The sequence below is a fragment of the Trifolium pratense genome, linkage group LG2 (genome assembly GCF_020283565.1).
Source record: "Trifolium pratense cultivar HEN17-A07 linkage group LG2, ARS_RC_1.1, whole genome shotgun sequence".
Taxonomy (NCBI): Eukaryota; Viridiplantae; Streptophyta; class Magnoliopsida; order Fabales; family Fabaceae; genus Trifolium; species Trifolium pratense.
The window spans coordinates 25,068,044-25,086,251 of record NC_060060.1 but is presented as its reverse complement, the minus strand read 5'-3'; the positions used below and the strand labels follow the sequence as shown (position 1 = coordinate 25,086,251).

Genomic DNA, 18,208 nt, shown 5'->3' with positions numbered 1-18,208 from the left:
GTCAATCACCTTTGAGGCATTACATATTCTAAGAAATGAAAGCTTCTTATCAACAAACATAAACTATAAAACTCAAACTACACCATTAAAAACAATTGACTCATTGTATTAGAGATTCTGTCAGCATCCCTCAAACCTAGAAACAGAGAAGAAGGGTTGAAACTTCCAAACCTCGCCTGCATTAAATTATAGCAGGATGGGGTATTGTCACAAATCCAATAAAAGGGTCCGGGGAAAATATCCTTCTGAGGTGGTATCGCATACAGTACGAGATTGCATTCATCAGAAGCACCATTGGCAAATGTTCAAGGCAATGGTGTTAACAACGATACTTTCATATAGTTTTGGAGATGGAGAGAGAGAGAGATGCACTCCCCTGAAGACTGAAAAAGCATTCAACAGAGGCTGCCAGGAGGGATCTTGGAGAGTGATTTCGACACTCAACCGTCTTAGAATTTCCAAATTTTCATTAATTGTAAAATGTTTGCTTACAATTATTTCTTTATTTTTTAAGATTGCACTTTTCTACAGATTCGTTATCTTTTAAAAATGACCATGAGTAAAAATTGTAAAATGAAATATTCATCTTTACATTAATATCGAATTAGACTTGCAAGCATTTCCTCCATCTTGTGGTATTAAAATGGATGCTGACAAATTTGTAGCATTACTCCAAAAATTCCATTACAGACTACAACATATGGAAATACTGACATTTGATACAAGACCTAGGTACAAAATATTTACATATAAATATGTGACAGCTGACTAAACACATGTATTACATGACGTTAGACTGAAACCGAGTAATCAAACCAGCAAACTAACTAGTCACAATCAAACACCTAAGAAGCAAAAACAAAAACTATTACTTCACTGCCACTGATATGTAAGTATCATCATATAATAAAGCCGTGCAAAGGAAAATGGTTATGTTATCTTTGGATATAAAAAAGAGGCAGCAAGGTATAATCTACAACCGAAGAATGGTTCTAAGTGTGTCAGAGAGATTTTGAATAGTTCGCTGCTCCTGCGTTGCTTGTAACTCCTGCAGTGGCATATCTTCGTAACACCTAATAACAAGTAAAGCAATTATGTTAAGAATAATCACATTTACATAGGAATCCAACACACGCCTAAAGAACTAAAGAGATTAATCAGATCAGAAGGAAGGCCCCAGTATTTAGTGCTTTTTTGACACAAATAGGGAGGTGAAAACCTATACAGTTCTCGACTACAAGCATTTGCACACATTAAAACAACTAACATAATTTGCAGAGTTGGAAGAAAAAATTCGTGCAAAAGCTGAGCGTACATCTTATGATAAGCTAAAGCCTGTCCCAAATTCATTAAAGTAGAACTAGACGTCAATCTTTGGCAAATGCTTGGAGGAAGGGGCATCTGCTGCATGACAGTAAGCAAATCAATGTCAGTGACTATAAGAAGTGCACACAACACACGGGCGGGCATGATTGATGAGTGCACAAATACACACACATAGTTACCTCATTTATTCCTCTGCGACCCTTTTTACACTGGCCGTCGCCACTAAAAAGTTCTTGCAATGCTTCTACTGTTCCAGTTCCACTTGTATCCTGTTGCATGCCGCCAAACACATTGTCTGAAAGGAGAGCAATAGGTGATATATCTGTTGCCCTTAAGAATGGTATGGGCACTGTATTACCAGCGGCATAAATGGACCAAAGCTGAAAAAGAAGTAAACAGATGATAAATCTTAGACAATGGTCTCACAATAGACATTCGTGAAACCAAAAAAAAAAAAAAAAAAAACAATCAAAACATAAGGCAATTAATTCAAGAAGAACATAAACATCCTTGTCCTTACATACGAATCGGAATCACAAAGGAGTGACCAACTTAACCAAAAAACACAATATTTGCTCAAATGGAGTGATTACGTACGCGAATATTATGCCTGACAGTAAATATATAAATCAAATTACAAAAATACCTTATCTTGTAAAGCAAATTTGCGGCTGACTGTTTCATTCTTAAGCGTACTATTCCTCATAATTCCAGCTTGTGCTCGATGAGTGCCTTTCGTTTTGAGGTTCTGCTCTGTTAAATTACTAACAGATGGTAAAGATGATTGTATGGTATCTGTAGTAGGACCAGATCCTCTAAAAGAGGCAGTGTTCAAGTCACCAACTTTTAGACTCTCAACCCTAAAATGTACCCACAAAAGAAAGCAGACTACTTTAGGACACAGGAGGAATGAAAAGGAAAAAAAGAGGGAAGGTTCTAGTAAGCATATAATGCACGTTTTACAAGTTTGCAAAGCTAAGACTGGTTAAATTAGGTGTAAGCAAATGACAAATAAATTTTTGGAAAATATAAGAGGTAAATGGATATTACGTTTTCACAAGACAAGGTCAATCTTGTGCCTATCTCTCTTTTTAAAGCCATTAAATAGAGGGGCTCTGTCAAAACTTGTGAATGGTTATGAAGAGAGAGATAAATACAAAATTGACACGTGACTTCCTAATGTGAAAATCTAACGAGGAAATTCATTGTTAGAGTTAAACAGGTAAGTAAGTACCCAGGGTCAGATAATCTGCTTCCTGTGCCGCTGGTGAAGGCAGTTTTATAACTAGTAGAATCTGTGTCCTGTGTGGTCTTAAATAATTCATCCCGATGGACTATCATTGTGCCAAAGTCACCTGCCAATATTCCAAATGATTATATTTCACAAAAAAAAATAACCTTAAAACAGAATAACTTACATTTCTTTAAGAATTTAGAAGGAAAGGAAAGGAAATCAGGGAGGAGAAAATTTTAACTTTTTGTGGTTCCGAAGTTTTCCTTCTAACCAACTCTATTCATTTTCTCTTCCACCAATCAAGAGAAAAAGTAAAGAAATAAATCTGTTTTCCCCCAAATATGAGGCAGATGGAAGAAAGAAGCATCGCAAAAATTAAGCTCAGAATTGAACCTAGCCAACCACATGTGAGTCGTATCTCGTTCGACAGAAAATTGAATCCAGTCGAAACAAGCCTTTAGTGTGTATCTATTTTAGACATGAATCTAATCTTGAATCTCAACTCACTGCCTAAACTTAGAGTAGCCAACCTTTTTTTTTTTAACTTTGTATAGTCCAACCACATTTTTTCTGATTTGATTCTTGAATTGTTGAGATTAGTGAATGATATATTAGCTTATAAGTTTACTATGACACTTGTTTTTACTTAAAAATATCATTTTTATTGGTAATGCATCTTACAATTCATAATAAGATTTGATTGACGATTTAATAACCATGCATTTGACAACTACTAGGTAGCTAGGTTCAAGTTCCCACAAGTAAGCCCAACAAAGATTGTAAAATTCAGTTCAGCCGGGATTGAGGGCTACAGCCTGTGTATGCCAAATTATATATAAAGTGAAATTTGCATGGCCACTTTATTTTCAAAGCCCATTTTCTGCCATCATAAAACGTGAAACACATCCTTTATGTAACTAAGAAATAATCAACCTTAACAATAATTAAAATCAAGCTACAGATAAAATGCAATAATTATTTTCACTCTTTGGCATGTCGTATGCTAAGTGTGGTGATTGTTGATATATAAATATAATTTGCGGTTCAAAGAAGGAAAAAAAAAAGATGCAAGAACAGCAGACCTTCACCATTGTCAGCCTCATCCACCTTTTGCAGCTTCCTCATAGTTCCATGTGATGAGAAATACGCTGCCTCCTCAGCACTTATGTTCTGAGGTCTGGATGGAACAGTATCTCCATATTCGTCATTTAGTATGGAAGCTAACATTGGCTCCTTCAAATTAAGAACACATATTACACACGGAAATTATTTTCTGTTTTTTCAACTATGTGAATCGAGATAGATGAGAACAAATCTGAGTAGATGTGCATGTGTGTGTGTAAAACAAAAAGAGAGAAGAGGAATGGGAGGGGGAGGGGGAAGTTTTAATCATACCTGATCCCCCGCTGAATCTGGAGCAAGAGTTTGCGCCTGTAAAGCCATTGAAGCCCTGACTTGCCTTGCCTTTTCAAGTTTTGGAAACATTGCAGCGGATCCAACTTTCCATTTTTCAAAAAATTTGTGCTAGGCAGCCAGAAAAGAACTTTACTCAATGGAAACACCCAACAGTTGAAGAAAACGTATGCAATTGCAAACTCAATAAGCAATCATAAACCAAATTAGTTTAAAAATTAATAGAGACATACATTTCAAGAAAAGCTCATGCATGATCAGCCATCACTCAAAGGATTGCCATGGTAATTTTGGATAACCAGTGTATGTTATGATCCAATGTTTTGTATAACTTACTAATGTGTTGCAGGAAGTTTTAAATATTAAAACACTATATATAAGCGCATTCACATTTTATTTATTATTATTTTCAAGTCGTAACAAGAATCAAGTTTCACAATTTTATTTAAAGAATTGCATAACGAAAGTAAATTTGTTTTATGCTGGGAAGGCTAACTATGAAAGCTAAATACTTGGACAGATCGAGATATATCCAAGAAATAAAAAACAAATACAAAAGATATTCATTGATTTGGAAAAGATATAACAGGGTTCCTTTCTAGATAGATCGAGATAAGACATGGTGCCATTATGCAAGCTATAGCAAATAATATAGGCTTAGGTGGAGAGTCGAGAGAACAAAAATGAACGGTTATAGATATTGAAACAAACTTTGGAAGAACATAGTAACATTAAAAAAAAAAATGGGTAAAATGGTTCAGAAAAATGTCAGCAATCTCCATCCTAACAAGAATTTAAGAAACTTCAGTTAAAACTAAATAATTAAATCGAAGTATATAAGCATAAATTAAAATCAATATTCTGACAGTTGAAACAAGCATCTCCAATCCCTTTCAACTCTCCATCTTGTCATTTTCCATTTTTAGTGGATATAACTTTCTCTATATTTTGTTGTTCCTACTACTATTTAATATAGAATCAGCTCTGAATGAATTTAAGACTCCTCAGAGTTACTAGTTTTTCATCCGAAACAATATAACTGAGCATACCTTCAACATCTCAGATGCAGCAGGGCGGAGACGAGGTTCTTTGGTCAGGCATTTTGCAACAAAATCATGGAAATATAAAGACCTACAAAAGAAAAATCAAATTTAAAACATTATCATACAGAAAGAGACCATCAATAAGATATTGGCACACTGAGAAAATGAGACTGTGAGAGCAGCACACTAAGAGTGAGTAATGACTACTGATTAGCAAATAACAGTCAGGTCGATGCACTTATGTCATTGGACAAAGAAAGCAGTAACCTTGAATTTTTTTAAATATTGAAATAACAAAATAAAATCCGTTGAGATAGAGAAGAGAATTGCAATGAATTTGGAATACAAGGAGTTCTTCTAACTGAAAAGCACCAACCTTGTACTCTTAACACATGATATTGTCTTACCATCTAAATGAATGTGTTAGATTCATAGAAGAGGAAATCTAACTTTTGTTCAAACTTCAATCTAGCTTACATAGGTCAATTGATAAAGTTCTTTCTTAACAAATGTATCTTAGATACAGCATATGAGAGAAGATGGTGGCAAATCAAGCTATCACTTTAACTATATATATATGTGGTTTAAATTTAATGGCATCTTAATACGGATTCCATTTATCAAAAGATCGCAGTAAAGTATCTGAGAGATTGCATAGTAAATGTACTGCACAAAGCAGAAAATCAGTAGTGTCTTTAAAAAGATAAAAACAAGCACAATGTATAACATATGGAGAATACCACTTGAATTAGTAAAACAAATAGCATCATGGATCATTAACCAACTATTTGAAACTAACTGATTCACAAGTTACGTGTGTAGACTATAGAAACAAACCATTTTTCCTTATCCTCGAGCATTGGAGCTGGTTCAATGGATATCATGAATAAAACCTACAAAGGAAAAAAAAATAAAAATTATAACTCCCCTTCCCTAAAAATGAAGTCAAACTATGCCCTTGACAATCCCAAAAATATTCAATTATAAAATAAAAATTTCAGACCCAAATTTATTTTTTTAAGAATTAAGAACCCAATCAAATGAATTGATCCCTTCAAACAAATGTTACTCTAGTACATTTTTTTCTTTTACAAAAATCAAATACTAAGTTTTTTGTGCCTTCAGATAACCATCATTTTTGCATTTCATTTAGACAATTCGTCTATTATCAATATATTGCATAAAATAATACTCCGTCCGTCCCAAATTATAAGGGAAAAAATAAAAAACACACTTATTAAGAAAAACCAAAACATAATAATTTGAAATATGTTTCTTTGTATTTTTCTTGAAATTAGTTGTGCATGGGAAGATGTAAAAACAATTTTTATTGGTTATGGAAAAAATAAGAGAGAGAGAGAGAGAGAGAGAGAGAGAGTAAATTAAATGCAGTTTGCATTTAATTTCATGACAATAAACAAAAAGAAATCTTGAAAAAGATAAAGGTTTGTGTTTTTCCCTTATAATTTGGGACAAAAAAAATTGAGTTTTATCCCTTATAATTTGGGACGGAGGGTGTAGCATAATAGAAAAAAAGGGAAGCAGACAGAAGTTGACATTTTCTTCAAAAAGAAAGCACTAATACATATCAATTTCTTAAAGTAAACAAGAATCTAAGTAGCTTCTGCAGACAGAAGAAACTACCTAGAATGTATTTCTTTTCACATCGATTATTCTAAACTCACCTATTGCAACAGAAACTTTTCAAACAGCATATTTTCATGGCAAGGAAAATTACCAAAAAACAACCACTTTGCACATAATTTAGATAAAAAAGTTTACACCTACCACCAACAGATAAAACAGATACCATAAACGTAAGTCTGAATTCTGAAATAACTAAAATTTAGATCCTCTTTCATAACTAATTAACACCGAAAAACTCTCTGATAGGTTTTGTTAGTTAAAAGAGTTTGATTGAACTAGTTAGTTAGTAGTCGGGGACAGAAAATAATTAGAGAAGTAAGGCATGTTGTCAGCAAATAAGAAGCGGGGTTGAGGGACATATAATCTGGTTATTTGAAAGAAAGTCGGGGACTAGGATCTCATAATCGAGTATTTTATTCTGCGATTTAGGGAATTTTACCTATTTTTCGTAATAAGGTACCAGGTTCATATCACCCTAACTACACAGCTAATCAAAAATATATTCAATAATCTCCTTCAAGTCTAATCGTCTCAGTTACTCTTCTGCTTCTCCCTCCTAACTCACCTATACAAAGATCAAAGTTTCTCCCAACAAAGTGACTAATATGTAATAGTGGATGCAATAATAACTCATCTGAACATTATATAAACATCAATATAAATTACCAGTTAGCAATTACACATGAAATAAGGGAAGGAAAATAGATTATGTTTAATCACTTATCAATAACACACCAGTGAATATCAAAGTTCTAAGTACTAACCCTCATCGGATGCACCGACGATCTTGGAGGAACACCCTGAAAATTAAAATAACAGAATTAAAAATATAAAGCATAAGAATGAGTACTCGTTCTTATAAAGTACTATCTAACAAAATAATTCCATTTAACTGCTTATGAATGACAACCCAACCACATAGAAATAGAATGTATGGAGTGTTGCTCCTCAAAGCACAAAAGTAAAACTACAATATATGTTTCTTCATGGGACAGGTAACAGAACAGAAATTATAACTCAATTGCAAAATATCTTAAAGAAGTTGGGAGTAAAAATGGGGGAAAGAAAAGGAAGACTATAGATCCCATTAGATAAACTAGCAGTTCACATAGAAGACATAGAATTGAAAACACATGCAATGGATATACCTCGGCCATTTCAATTGCAGACACACCAAGAGCCCAGACATCTACCTGAAAAACATAGTTAAATAAATACAACCTTATCAAATACAAATCTGGCCATAATCTAACTGCAATACTATAGAACTATTTATTCTTTTCATGTTCATGAAATACAAGTGACCTAGTTTATACTAACATCATAACTAACTGGCCGTAACACTACTTTTCATGTGTCCACCAATATTACTGCTTTTGATGTGGTTTATGGGAGAAACCTCCTACAGTTGTTTAGATTATAGAAGGAGAAACTAAGCATAAGTTGTGTCGCACATCCATAAAGTGGCAACTCAATAGTAAGAGTTCGACATTGTAACCTCAAGAGAAGGAGTTCAAATCCCCTCGGGGACAGTTGTAAAATGGTCATCAATGCCACTTTGTTTAATAATATTTTTCCCCTTCCACAATTATTTTTAAAAAAACGAAGCTGTGTCACAGAACTTGAAGGAAAGATACGAAACTCTTAATCAAATGCAGTATCATTGTGCAAATTAGAAAAGAAGGGATCAATAGTTTGTTGTAGGGGATTGGTTTTTCATAAAGTTGAAACCACATAAACAACAACCTGTTGCTATCAACAACAACCAGAAACTGAATCCCCACTATTGTGGTCCTTTTAAAATTCTAGAAAAATACAGACCAGTTTCCTATACAGACCACGTTAATCAATATTTCATGTGCATTTGACCATTGGATCTAAGCCAGAAGAACCCTTGGAGCTTCAACAGGATGATGTGGTGCAGCTGGACACAATTCTAGATAGCTGAGAAATATTGAAACAGTTTGGAAGATGTACACTAGGCATCATAAAAACATCAAGAGTAACTACCTGATGGCGGTTAATGATTAGAAAATATTATCGGGAGTATGATAGTAGGGTGTCTGTTTTCTGTATGCCAGATTGTTATTTTGTATTTTGTATAGCGATTACTCTATAGGAGACTTGGTCTCTGGGACAACAAGTGTATTGCTGTATTCTATGTGATTTCTATCTCTAATATTATTATCCTTATCGTTGTTCAGTAAATATCTGGTGCTCTATCAGAAACTCACCACAAGTGTCAAATTATAAATCCTTTGCGAATTTTTAAATAACGCTACATATGCACATGTATAAATGCTGCACTGTTGTCAGGAATATGGTACTACTTTTACTCTGAAGTCCTAACCTAAGAATCAAGTGGAGAAAAAGTTAAGGTAAATGGAAAGAAAGCAAGGAAAAGATGCAGTACAGTGGCAACAAAAGAAGATGCACAAACACAAACAGGTTAACAGATTCTGAAAAGCGCAATACCTTTCCATCATAGCGACTTTCCTGAATGACTTCCGGAGCCATCCAATGAGGGGTTCCAATAAACTACAAGCACGTTAAACAAAAGATAAAAAAAATTAAAAATTGTCCGTATAAAAAAGTGCAGAAACACCAGAATGCAAGTCATATGCTTTTGAATATAACAAGTTCATGTCACATTCAAGAATGCTCAAGGGCAGCTCAAGATTTGAGACATCTCATTAAAAGTCAGATTATTAAGAGAAAATACATCAAACATAACAGCAAGGAACATTGAAGAAGTAAATATAATAGGACTAAGAACAAATTCTAAGTCAATAAGTTGCACACAAAAACTAGGGTGGGGAGTTTAATATCGCCCATGGTACAGGTTAATCAGAAATAGATGAGCCAAAGTCAAATGCCACTTGTAGGATCTCACGCAGTGCACAGAGGACAGTCATATGCATCTGAGTTTATGGATGGGAAGAACATGTATCATAAACAAACACATAAATATCTAAATATGCTACGACAGATGTTTGTTAGCTGGAAGGAAGTCTGATGCATGTTTCATTTCATTTACGTCTAGAAACGGATCTGGATTCTATGCAGTCAATGAATGCCTGCAGTCATTAATTTCTGACCGTCGGATCTTGATCGGACGGTCCATAATAAAGTGATATTCTGATTTTATAAAATGTGAAGTTTCTTCATAAAATTTTAGACTGTCCCATCGAGATCGGACGGTCAGAAATCTGTGACTGCACAACTGCATGCAGTCAGCGACTGCACAGAATCCAAATCCGACAGAAACAGTTTATTCAAACAAAAAGCATAAAGAAATGCAGTCACCCCATAATAGGTTAAGAACTTAGTGGCACCTTTTAGCTTTATCTCCAATTTAATATTTGTTTCAAAATTGGAATAACTTGATGTTAGCAAGAAAAGTTTGTTCCTGACTTTGCTATTGATATTTAATACAAAATTAACAGTCTTGCATCAAAACATAACTTTGTCATCTAAGATTTAAAAACCATGTTCAAACTCCTCACTTCATATATTATCTGACACGGTAACATTAAAATAATATTAAACATGAAAACTACCGTATTGCGCTTTGACATAGTCCTTGTAAGCTGCGCAGCAACACCAAAATCCCCTGCTCATTGTCAACCAGGAATCTAAATCAGTATGTTGTTAAAAGTCCAAGAATATTAGTGTCTTGGAAATAAATCTTTATTACAATATCTTGCTGCTTTATCTAAGAAGTAAGCAAATTAAATTTTATCCTTGATAAGTTGATATACATAATGAAGTCCAGCACATAAAATGCATATGACAACTAAATTGAAATGCATCAAACAGATGAATAGAAATGTCATTGAAAAATACCCTCGAGCTTACACGTACTATTTTTGCAAAAATAAACTTGAAAATAAAGAATAAAAATAAATATTTAGAGCATTTCAAAAACATACTACCGTTGACTATCAAATAATAGAATTTGTTTTAATTTTTTAGTTTTAAAAGACGCCAGGATTAGAATTTAGATGTCTATAAATTTATCTAGGAAGTGATGTTAAAATATAAAAAACTGAATGCCATCAATCTTAGTTTCAGAGAACATTCGACAAAACATAGGAGTGGAAGAGAGCATTATTGGTTAACTAGATAAAATCTAAAATGTCACGTTCTTCTTCCTAATGCCTAATATGATGTGTGCATGGCATACAAATATTAGAAGACACAACAAACAACTGTAGACTTAAAAGAAAATGACAGCTGAAATTGTTGACACCATGACAAATTCAAGAGTAAGTAACCATGTGATGAATATTAGCTTCATTCTTCACTATGATTATAAGGGGACCAGTTAATTGCCACTTGACCATATTGGCAGTTGCAGTAATAATTTAGAATTTAGAATGGGAACTTTTTACAAGCAATCACTCTTTCTTAGAAGAATAGCCTCTAGATGGTACACAACATTTTAAAATGAAGACTAGAGCTATAAGCTAAGAAATATTACCTACTCGCTAAAAAAAAATTCAAGAAAAAGTTACAACACAAAATAGTGAATTCAACGTTTTATTTGAAAGAAGGAAAAAAACAAGATAGCCAACGTAATGTATACGACTAATCGTGATTTCCATGTTAAATAAAGGAAACTAAAATAACCATCAAGACATCAATAAGTATAATTATTAAGAGCACTTGGCAAAGGCTACACTAACACATTATTAAGAGCACTTGGCAAAGGCTACACTAACACAACTACTGACAGTACTCACCTAGCTTGACATCTCCTTGTTCAGTTAATAAGATATTCCCGCCTTTAATGTCTCTGTGGACTTTAAAAATTGAGTGTAAATAATCAAGTCCCTATTCATAATCAAGGAAGATATTAGAAAAATAAACAAAAACAATATTATTTTTATTTGCAGCAAAAATCATGGTCCAAATAATTCTGTTTAAAGTAATTTGTTTGCAACAGTGAAGAACAAATAAATTGAAAACCTTGGTAGAGATGAAAGGATAAATCAACAAGTAGGACAACAACAGGAAAAACATCCAGTGCCAATCCATGCAATCAACTATACCTTCAGTGCTTCTCTACAGATATATGCTATTTGACCCTCATCCAATGCTTCATCAGTCACGTTCATAAGATCAGCAACACTACCACCACCACAGTATTCCATCACTATCTGCCAAAATCTTAATCAGAGATTCAGAATTCAGAAACAATATTTTAACAAGCAAAATCAACCACATCATTTGTACTATTTATACAAAGGAGGGAGCCTAGGATAAAACGAATGAAGAAAATAAGTCCTAGAGTAAGAAACAACAAATAACAAAATCCAAATAAGAATACATCCTTCTAATAAAATCATTAGTGAATCACCATAAGCATAAGGAAAAGCCTATCACAAATCAAAAACAAAAAAACCACTAAATCTAGAAAGAGTTTCGGAAAAGCAGTGCCATACAAACAATGAGTTCATGTTTAGGAAAAGCCTTCTTAATTCTTACCCAAAGATACTCTTCTCCTTGATAGCTTCCAAGATAACGGACAACGTTAGGATGATTACACTGTTGTAACATCTCAATCTCACCACGAATTTCCTCATATCCCTCCTCCTAATGAGCACAAAAACCATAATAGTTCATTCAAAGCAGTTCAAACACGAATTCAATAAACAAAATAACCAGAATGCAAATATCTAGATACAAAATGAAACAGAAACTCACTCCTTCAGATAATGATATGACTTTGATAGCAACCATCTCAGAGGTTTTATAATCCCTGGCTTTGTAAACAGCACCATAAGAACCCTTCCCTGCAACAAATCCAAATGCAAAAACAATTAGAAATTCATACAAAACAAAACAAGAATTAGTGAATACATAAGCAACAAGCTAGAATTGACTTTGTTTAGCACCTACCAAGTTCATTGAGTAATTCATACTTGATGGTAGGATCCTCTCTGATAACACTATCAGGGATTGAACTCGTCGAAACCTTAGTTACCGAATGATGCTTTCCCTCATCGTTCTGTGATGATCCACTTCCTTTCCTATGCTTCCCTAAACCAAATTCTCCCACACCTTGCATACTTGCAATCGCCCTCTCCATCGTCGAACCACCATCATTACCGCCTGTCCTTCGCACCATAGTTCCGCTTACAGACTCTCTCTCGCCAGCCTTCACCGTAGAACGCATAACAAAAGTTGAAAATCCACCACCATCGTCATCCTCATCATCATCCTCGCCATTCAAAGGATTCGCCTTATAAGAACTCCCAGTCTTCCAGGTGGAGCCTACCGGTGAGGTCAAACCAGAAGAAGACCGATCTCGCTGCCGGTTCCGATCGCTTTTCACGATCATCGTGCCAAAATCACCAGATTCATCATCATCGTCATCGTCGTAGTCCATTGACGCTCCGCCACCGAAATCCTTGGGGAGACGCTTGAGAAGCGGAGGGAGAAAGGAATCTTCATCATCGTCATCGTTGCCGTTGTCTTTGAAGACCATTGTTGCGTATGGATCTTCCTGAACTTCAGCGCTACCGGCTCTCCGGCGACGGTTAGTTTCGGCGTCGTCATCGTCGTGAATTACGAAAGTAGAGTAGATATCGGACTTGGGTCGGGTATTCCGATTTCGCGGAGAGAAAGAGCTCCGGTCCATTTTTCAGACAAGAGAGGGTGTGGGAGGAATCTATCCCTCACAAACATTCACACCATCGGCATCACTGACGAACAAGAAGTTTTCTCTCCCGACCCCCCCCATTTCTTTTATACCCCCGAAAATCCCATTTTGCCCTTTGCGGTATAAAAAAATTTTGTCGAGAGACTTCGGTTTTTACGAACCGCAGGCCATGGACTTCGGTTTATATAAACCACTCGCTGAATTACTTCGGTTAATGTTAACCGAAGTGTTTCTATATATAAATACTCTGCTGTCAGTTCTTATTATTCACAAAACGAGAATTTGAAAAGCTTACGGAAAGAAGATCAACTTTTGACGCATTTGAGGCTTGAAATCGAGATTGAAGCATCATCTAATGGATTCAACACGCACCAAAGCACAAAACTCAGGTAACCACCGATTTAAATTCGTTTTTTCTTGCTATCATAGACTCTGTTCTCGCAAGGTTTCTGAGAGTAATCCTTCGGGGAATATAAACCGAAGTCAGGTTATGTGACCTTCGGTTTATACGAACCGAAATGTTGATCCTCTGCGTTAGGCTTAGGCTTGGCTTGACTTGACTTTATATTGACTTATAAACTGTACTTCATATTGACTTGGCTTTATTTTGGCTTCATATTGACTTCATAGTGTCCTATGTGTTTAATTAGTGTTGTAATAGGATTGTAAATATTATGTGTGGTTGATTGATTGTTTTTTCATTTGCGTATGCTGTAGTTACGGAAGGCGAAATTAACGAAGTTGTCGAAGTTAGGCGACCTGTTGTGCTTGGCCTTTTTGCAACGGGCATTGTTCCAGCTGGTCAACCAAGAAGTCCTCCTAATGTGCCGCAGCCGATAGAAATTGACACATCGTCTCATTTTGCGACTGATAGGGAAGAGAACGACAGAGATGAGTTGATCAAATGGGCTCGAAGCGTGTCGCAAAGTTTAAGGTTCGCAATTATAGTTAGGCGATCCGATTCGGGCGAGAAGAGAAAGGCTCAATTGGTGTTAGAGTGTGAACGTAGTGGGAAGTATGTTCCAGCCAAGAAGAAGTTGAAATCCGATACCTCCGGAACAAGAAAATGCGAATGTCCTTTCCGACTCCGTGGGTATTACAACAAGGCAACAAAACTATGGCGTTTGACTGTTGTCAACGGTATGCATAACCACGAGTTGGACAAAGGGCTTGAAGGGCATCTCGTGGCGGGGCGTTTGAAACCACAAGAGAAGGATTTTATGGACGAGATGACAAGGAATGCGGTGGCTCCAAAAAACATATTGTCCACATTAAAGGAGAGAGATCCGGAAAACAAGACCTCTGCAAAGCAAGTGTACAACGCTCGTCATAGGTACAGAGTTAAAATGAGGGCGTCCATGACTGAGATGCAACACTTATGCAAGAAGCTTGATGATAACAAGTACTACTACAAGTATCGGACGGTTGTTGAAAATGGAGTAGAACATCTTCAAGATATATTCTTTGCACATCCGAGGTCCATAACTTTATTCAACTCTTTTCATACTGTGCTGATGATGGACTCCACATACAAAACCAGCAAGTACAAAATGCCGCTGTTTGAGATAGTCGGATTCACTTCGACCGAGAAGACATTCAACGTTGCTTTTGCCTGGCTCAGTAACGAAAAGGAAGACAACTTTATATGGGCTCTGCAACAACTACGTTGTTTGTTAAGGCGTGAGACAAATTTGCCGAAGGTTATCTTGACGGATCGAGATTTAGCTTTGATGAATGCTATTCCGGCTGTGTTTCCAGAAGCGGCGGCGTTGGTTTGTCGGTTCCATGTTAAGAAGAATGTGAGGACCAAGGCAGTCGAGCTGGTCAAGGTGAGGGATGGGGAAAAGGTCAAGGCGGCGGACATGAGGGAAAGAGTCTGTTTGGCGTTCGAGGATGTGTTAGATTCGTCTACTGAGGCCGAGTATACTGAAAATGTTATGGCTTTTAGGAAGTTATGTGAGAGGTGGCCAAAATTTGTTCGATACGTTGAAGAGACAATTTTGGACACCGACAAAGAGAAGCTCGTGAGTGCATGGGTGGACAAGCATATGCACATGGGCAACCATACGACAAATAGAGCCGAAAGCGCACACGGTGTTTTGAAAAGTTACTTGACCGACGGTCTCGGTGATTTGGTGAAGGGTTGGGAATCGATCCACAGAATGTTAGGCAATCAATTCACCCAAGTGCAAACTGAATTTGGCCAGAACATGTCTGTGTATGGACACACATACCGGAAGAAAACACTTTACTCGACTTTGATGTTTAAAATCTCTAGACGTGCAATGAGATACATCCACACTGAATCAAAAAGAGTCGAGTTTACTGGTATGGATAGCATGAAGTGTGGTTGTCTGATGAGGACTAACTACGGGCTGCCATGTGCGTGTTTGATTGCCAAGAAACTGCACCACAATAGGCCTATTAGACTCGATGAGGTTTACAAACATTGGAAGATAATTTGTTTCCAAGATGAAGAAGTTGGTGGTGACGTCGAGGACAATTATGCGTGCACGGCAGAGTGGCAAGCAATTCAGGTGCGTGTTTATTAAAGGCATAATACACTTATTTTACGATTTTACGATCATTATGCGTTGGTTTTTAATTTTTAATGGCATATTTTTTTTTGTTTGTTTTAGGAACGATTGAGGACAGCTGATGTAAGCATGAAAAATGAGATCCGAGATCAACTCCGCAAGATTGCGTATCCTACAACCACCGATGTGGAGCCTCCGAACACAAATGTAAAATCAAAAGGGGCTAAAAAGAAAAAGGTGGTCCGTGGAACAAGATCCACCAGCAGAGATAAGTCTCGATGGGAGCATGTTGAAGAATATTTCACGGAGACACAAGCGTCGCAATCGTCAAAGCCGTCTCCGTCAATTCCATCCCACTCAAGGCCATCATCATCACAACCTACCGCATCAAACCCTATGCCTACGGTGTCTGAAGCTCCGCTCACTGTGTCCAACCCATTGCCACTAACCTCATCATCTCAAATTTTTGGAATTAACCACATGCCAAAATTCATGCATCCCTTCATTGAAGATATCATCAACGTGGACGGCGACGGCTATTGTGGTTACCGTGCCGTTGCATTGGCTCAGAGAGGCAACGAAGATGATTTTGAACTGATACGGTGCAACATGAGCAGGGAGTTGCGATTGAATAAGGATATGTATGTTGCTATATTTGGTTGCGAGGAGCGTTACCAATATATCTGTGATGCACTACTCCCACCCCCGAGGACGAGACAACGTACTAGTATTAGGAATAGTGTTGCACCGATGGATAAATGGTTCACGTTGCCGGATATGGGACATATCGTGGCCACCATATTGGATAGAGTAGTTGTTCAGCTCTCCATACTTCAAAACGGCCCTTGTGAAACTTTTTTCCCATTGCATTCCATTCCGTCACCAAACCCGTCTTCAAGGGTTATTTGCCTTGGCGCGTTACCGGATCACTATGTTTTGGTAAAGCTTAAAGTTGGGTGTCCGATACCCAAATCAAACAAGTCGTGGAAGCAATATTGTGCTAAACAAAGTTTGGGTTGGGAAGATTCATTCATAGCTGCGCAACATAGGTTCGAGGTGATGATGAGCACCGAGAACGTTGTCCCCATCCAAATAGTTGGTGCAGGCAGTAGAGAAACTCCATTGGTGATTGACTGATCATTTGGCCTATTTTAATGTATTTTACGTTGTTATATATTTTGATGTAAAGAACATCCATTTTGTAATGATATGAATCGAGATGTAATGACATCCATTTTGTAATGAAATATATTGAAGTGATTTGGTGTTGTGTAATTGTTTGTGTCAATATAATGATATTGGTTGAAGTAATTTTGATGTTGTGTAATTGTATGAATAATTTTTCCAATATGAATGTGTCTGGATGAACAGCATTAACAATGGATTTCGCGTGGATGTCATTCCATGGAAGGTCGTGAGTTACAATATCATTGGTTTTCATGAAAATATATTTCGGTAACTAGGTACCGGAATATACCCAGATTTCGGTAAATATCTGCCGAACCCGCCTATTTACAGTGAACAAACGAAATTTTCGGTAGATTGGTACCGAAGTATGTTGTTCTTCCGGCAAATAGTTACCGAACTAAAATGTCGGTAAACATCTGCCGAACCGTACAAATTCCAGTGACCCACTGAAATTTTCGGTAGATTGGTACCGAAATAAGGGGGTATGACAGTAAACTTCGGTGAATATTAACCGAACTCATAAACTTCGGGGAATGCGAACCGAAATGTGTTTAAATTTACAACTGTTTACTGGGGGTATAAAAGAAAACTGGGGGGTAGAAAAGATGTAAGCATATGCCTGAAAACTTGTTAAAAATCATATAAATAACTTAATCGATACGAACCCGTCAAATAATTTATATTTGAGATTACACCGACACTTTTTGTGGTCGAGATTGGATCGACAATTTTTATTTTTATTTTTTTTTTTTTTTGTGGTCAAGATTACACCGACATTTAGTTGTGGTTAAAATTACACCGACGAAATTATGTGGCCGTAATTAGATTGAATGTAGTATAAAACCGCCGTATGTGTATAGTTGTGAAAAACACGTTTGAACAATTTCGCAAAATGAGTGCTTCAAATCGGTCTGTTAATAACAATAGGGCGACATCTCATGCATTTTCAGTTAAGTTTCGCGGTAACGACGAGTTGTTCTGCGTTGACCTGTCGAACAATTTGACGACTATTCAAGCTCTTAAACGCCAGATCGAAGTCATGTATCGCTTCAAATACGGCAGACAAATCAAAATAGAAAAAATTGCGTATTACGAATCGACAATCGACCTGGCCAGTGATAATGTCGGTGGATATGATGAGCAACCGCGAAAA

The 18,208-nt window shown here is 36.4% G+C and overlaps 2 protein-coding genes across 3 annotated transcripts; one reads left to right on the top strand and one right to left on the bottom strand.

Annotated features, from left to right (window-relative positions):
- Nucleotides 1-604: 604 nt before the first annotated feature.
- On the bottom strand, nt 605-13,391 carry LOC123909551 (serine/threonine-protein kinase dst2). 2 transcript variants are annotated; one of them, XM_045960412.1, is made up of 18 exons: nt 12,568-13,391; nt 12,373-12,461; nt 12,154-12,261; nt 11,718-11,825; nt 11,409-11,499; nt 10,224-10,276; nt 9,139-9,201; nt 7,812-7,856; nt 7,428-7,463; nt 5,854-5,909; nt 5,023-5,104; nt 3,956-4,084; nt 3,643-3,793; nt 2,561-2,681; nt 1,973-2,186; nt 1,506-1,706; nt 1,316-1,404; nt 605-1,073 (listed from the first exon to the last, which is right to left on the bottom strand). In XM_045960412.1, the coding sequence occupies exons 1-18, from the start codon at nt 13,307-13,309 to the stop codon at nt 974-976; spliced, it is 2,478 nt and encodes an 825-aa protein (XP_045816368.1). In that variant the 5' UTR covers nt 13,310-13,391; the 3' UTR covers nt 605-973. The 2 variants fall into 2 exon arrangements, with proteins under 2 accessions (XP_045816368.1, XP_045816369.1); XM_045960413.1 differs by having other exon boundaries at nt 1,316-1,401.
- Nucleotides 13,385-17,004, top strand: LOC123904446 (PKS-NRPS hybrid synthetase cheA-like). Its single transcript, XM_045954115.1, has 3 exons — nt 13,385-13,719; nt 14,048-15,867; nt 15,970-17,004. The coding sequence occupies exons 1-3, from the start codon at nt 13,686-13,688 to the stop codon at nt 17,002-17,004; spliced, it is 2,889 nt and encodes a 962-aa protein (XP_045810071.1). The 5' UTR covers nt 13,385-13,685.
- Nucleotides 17,005-18,208: the final 1,204 nt, after the last annotated feature.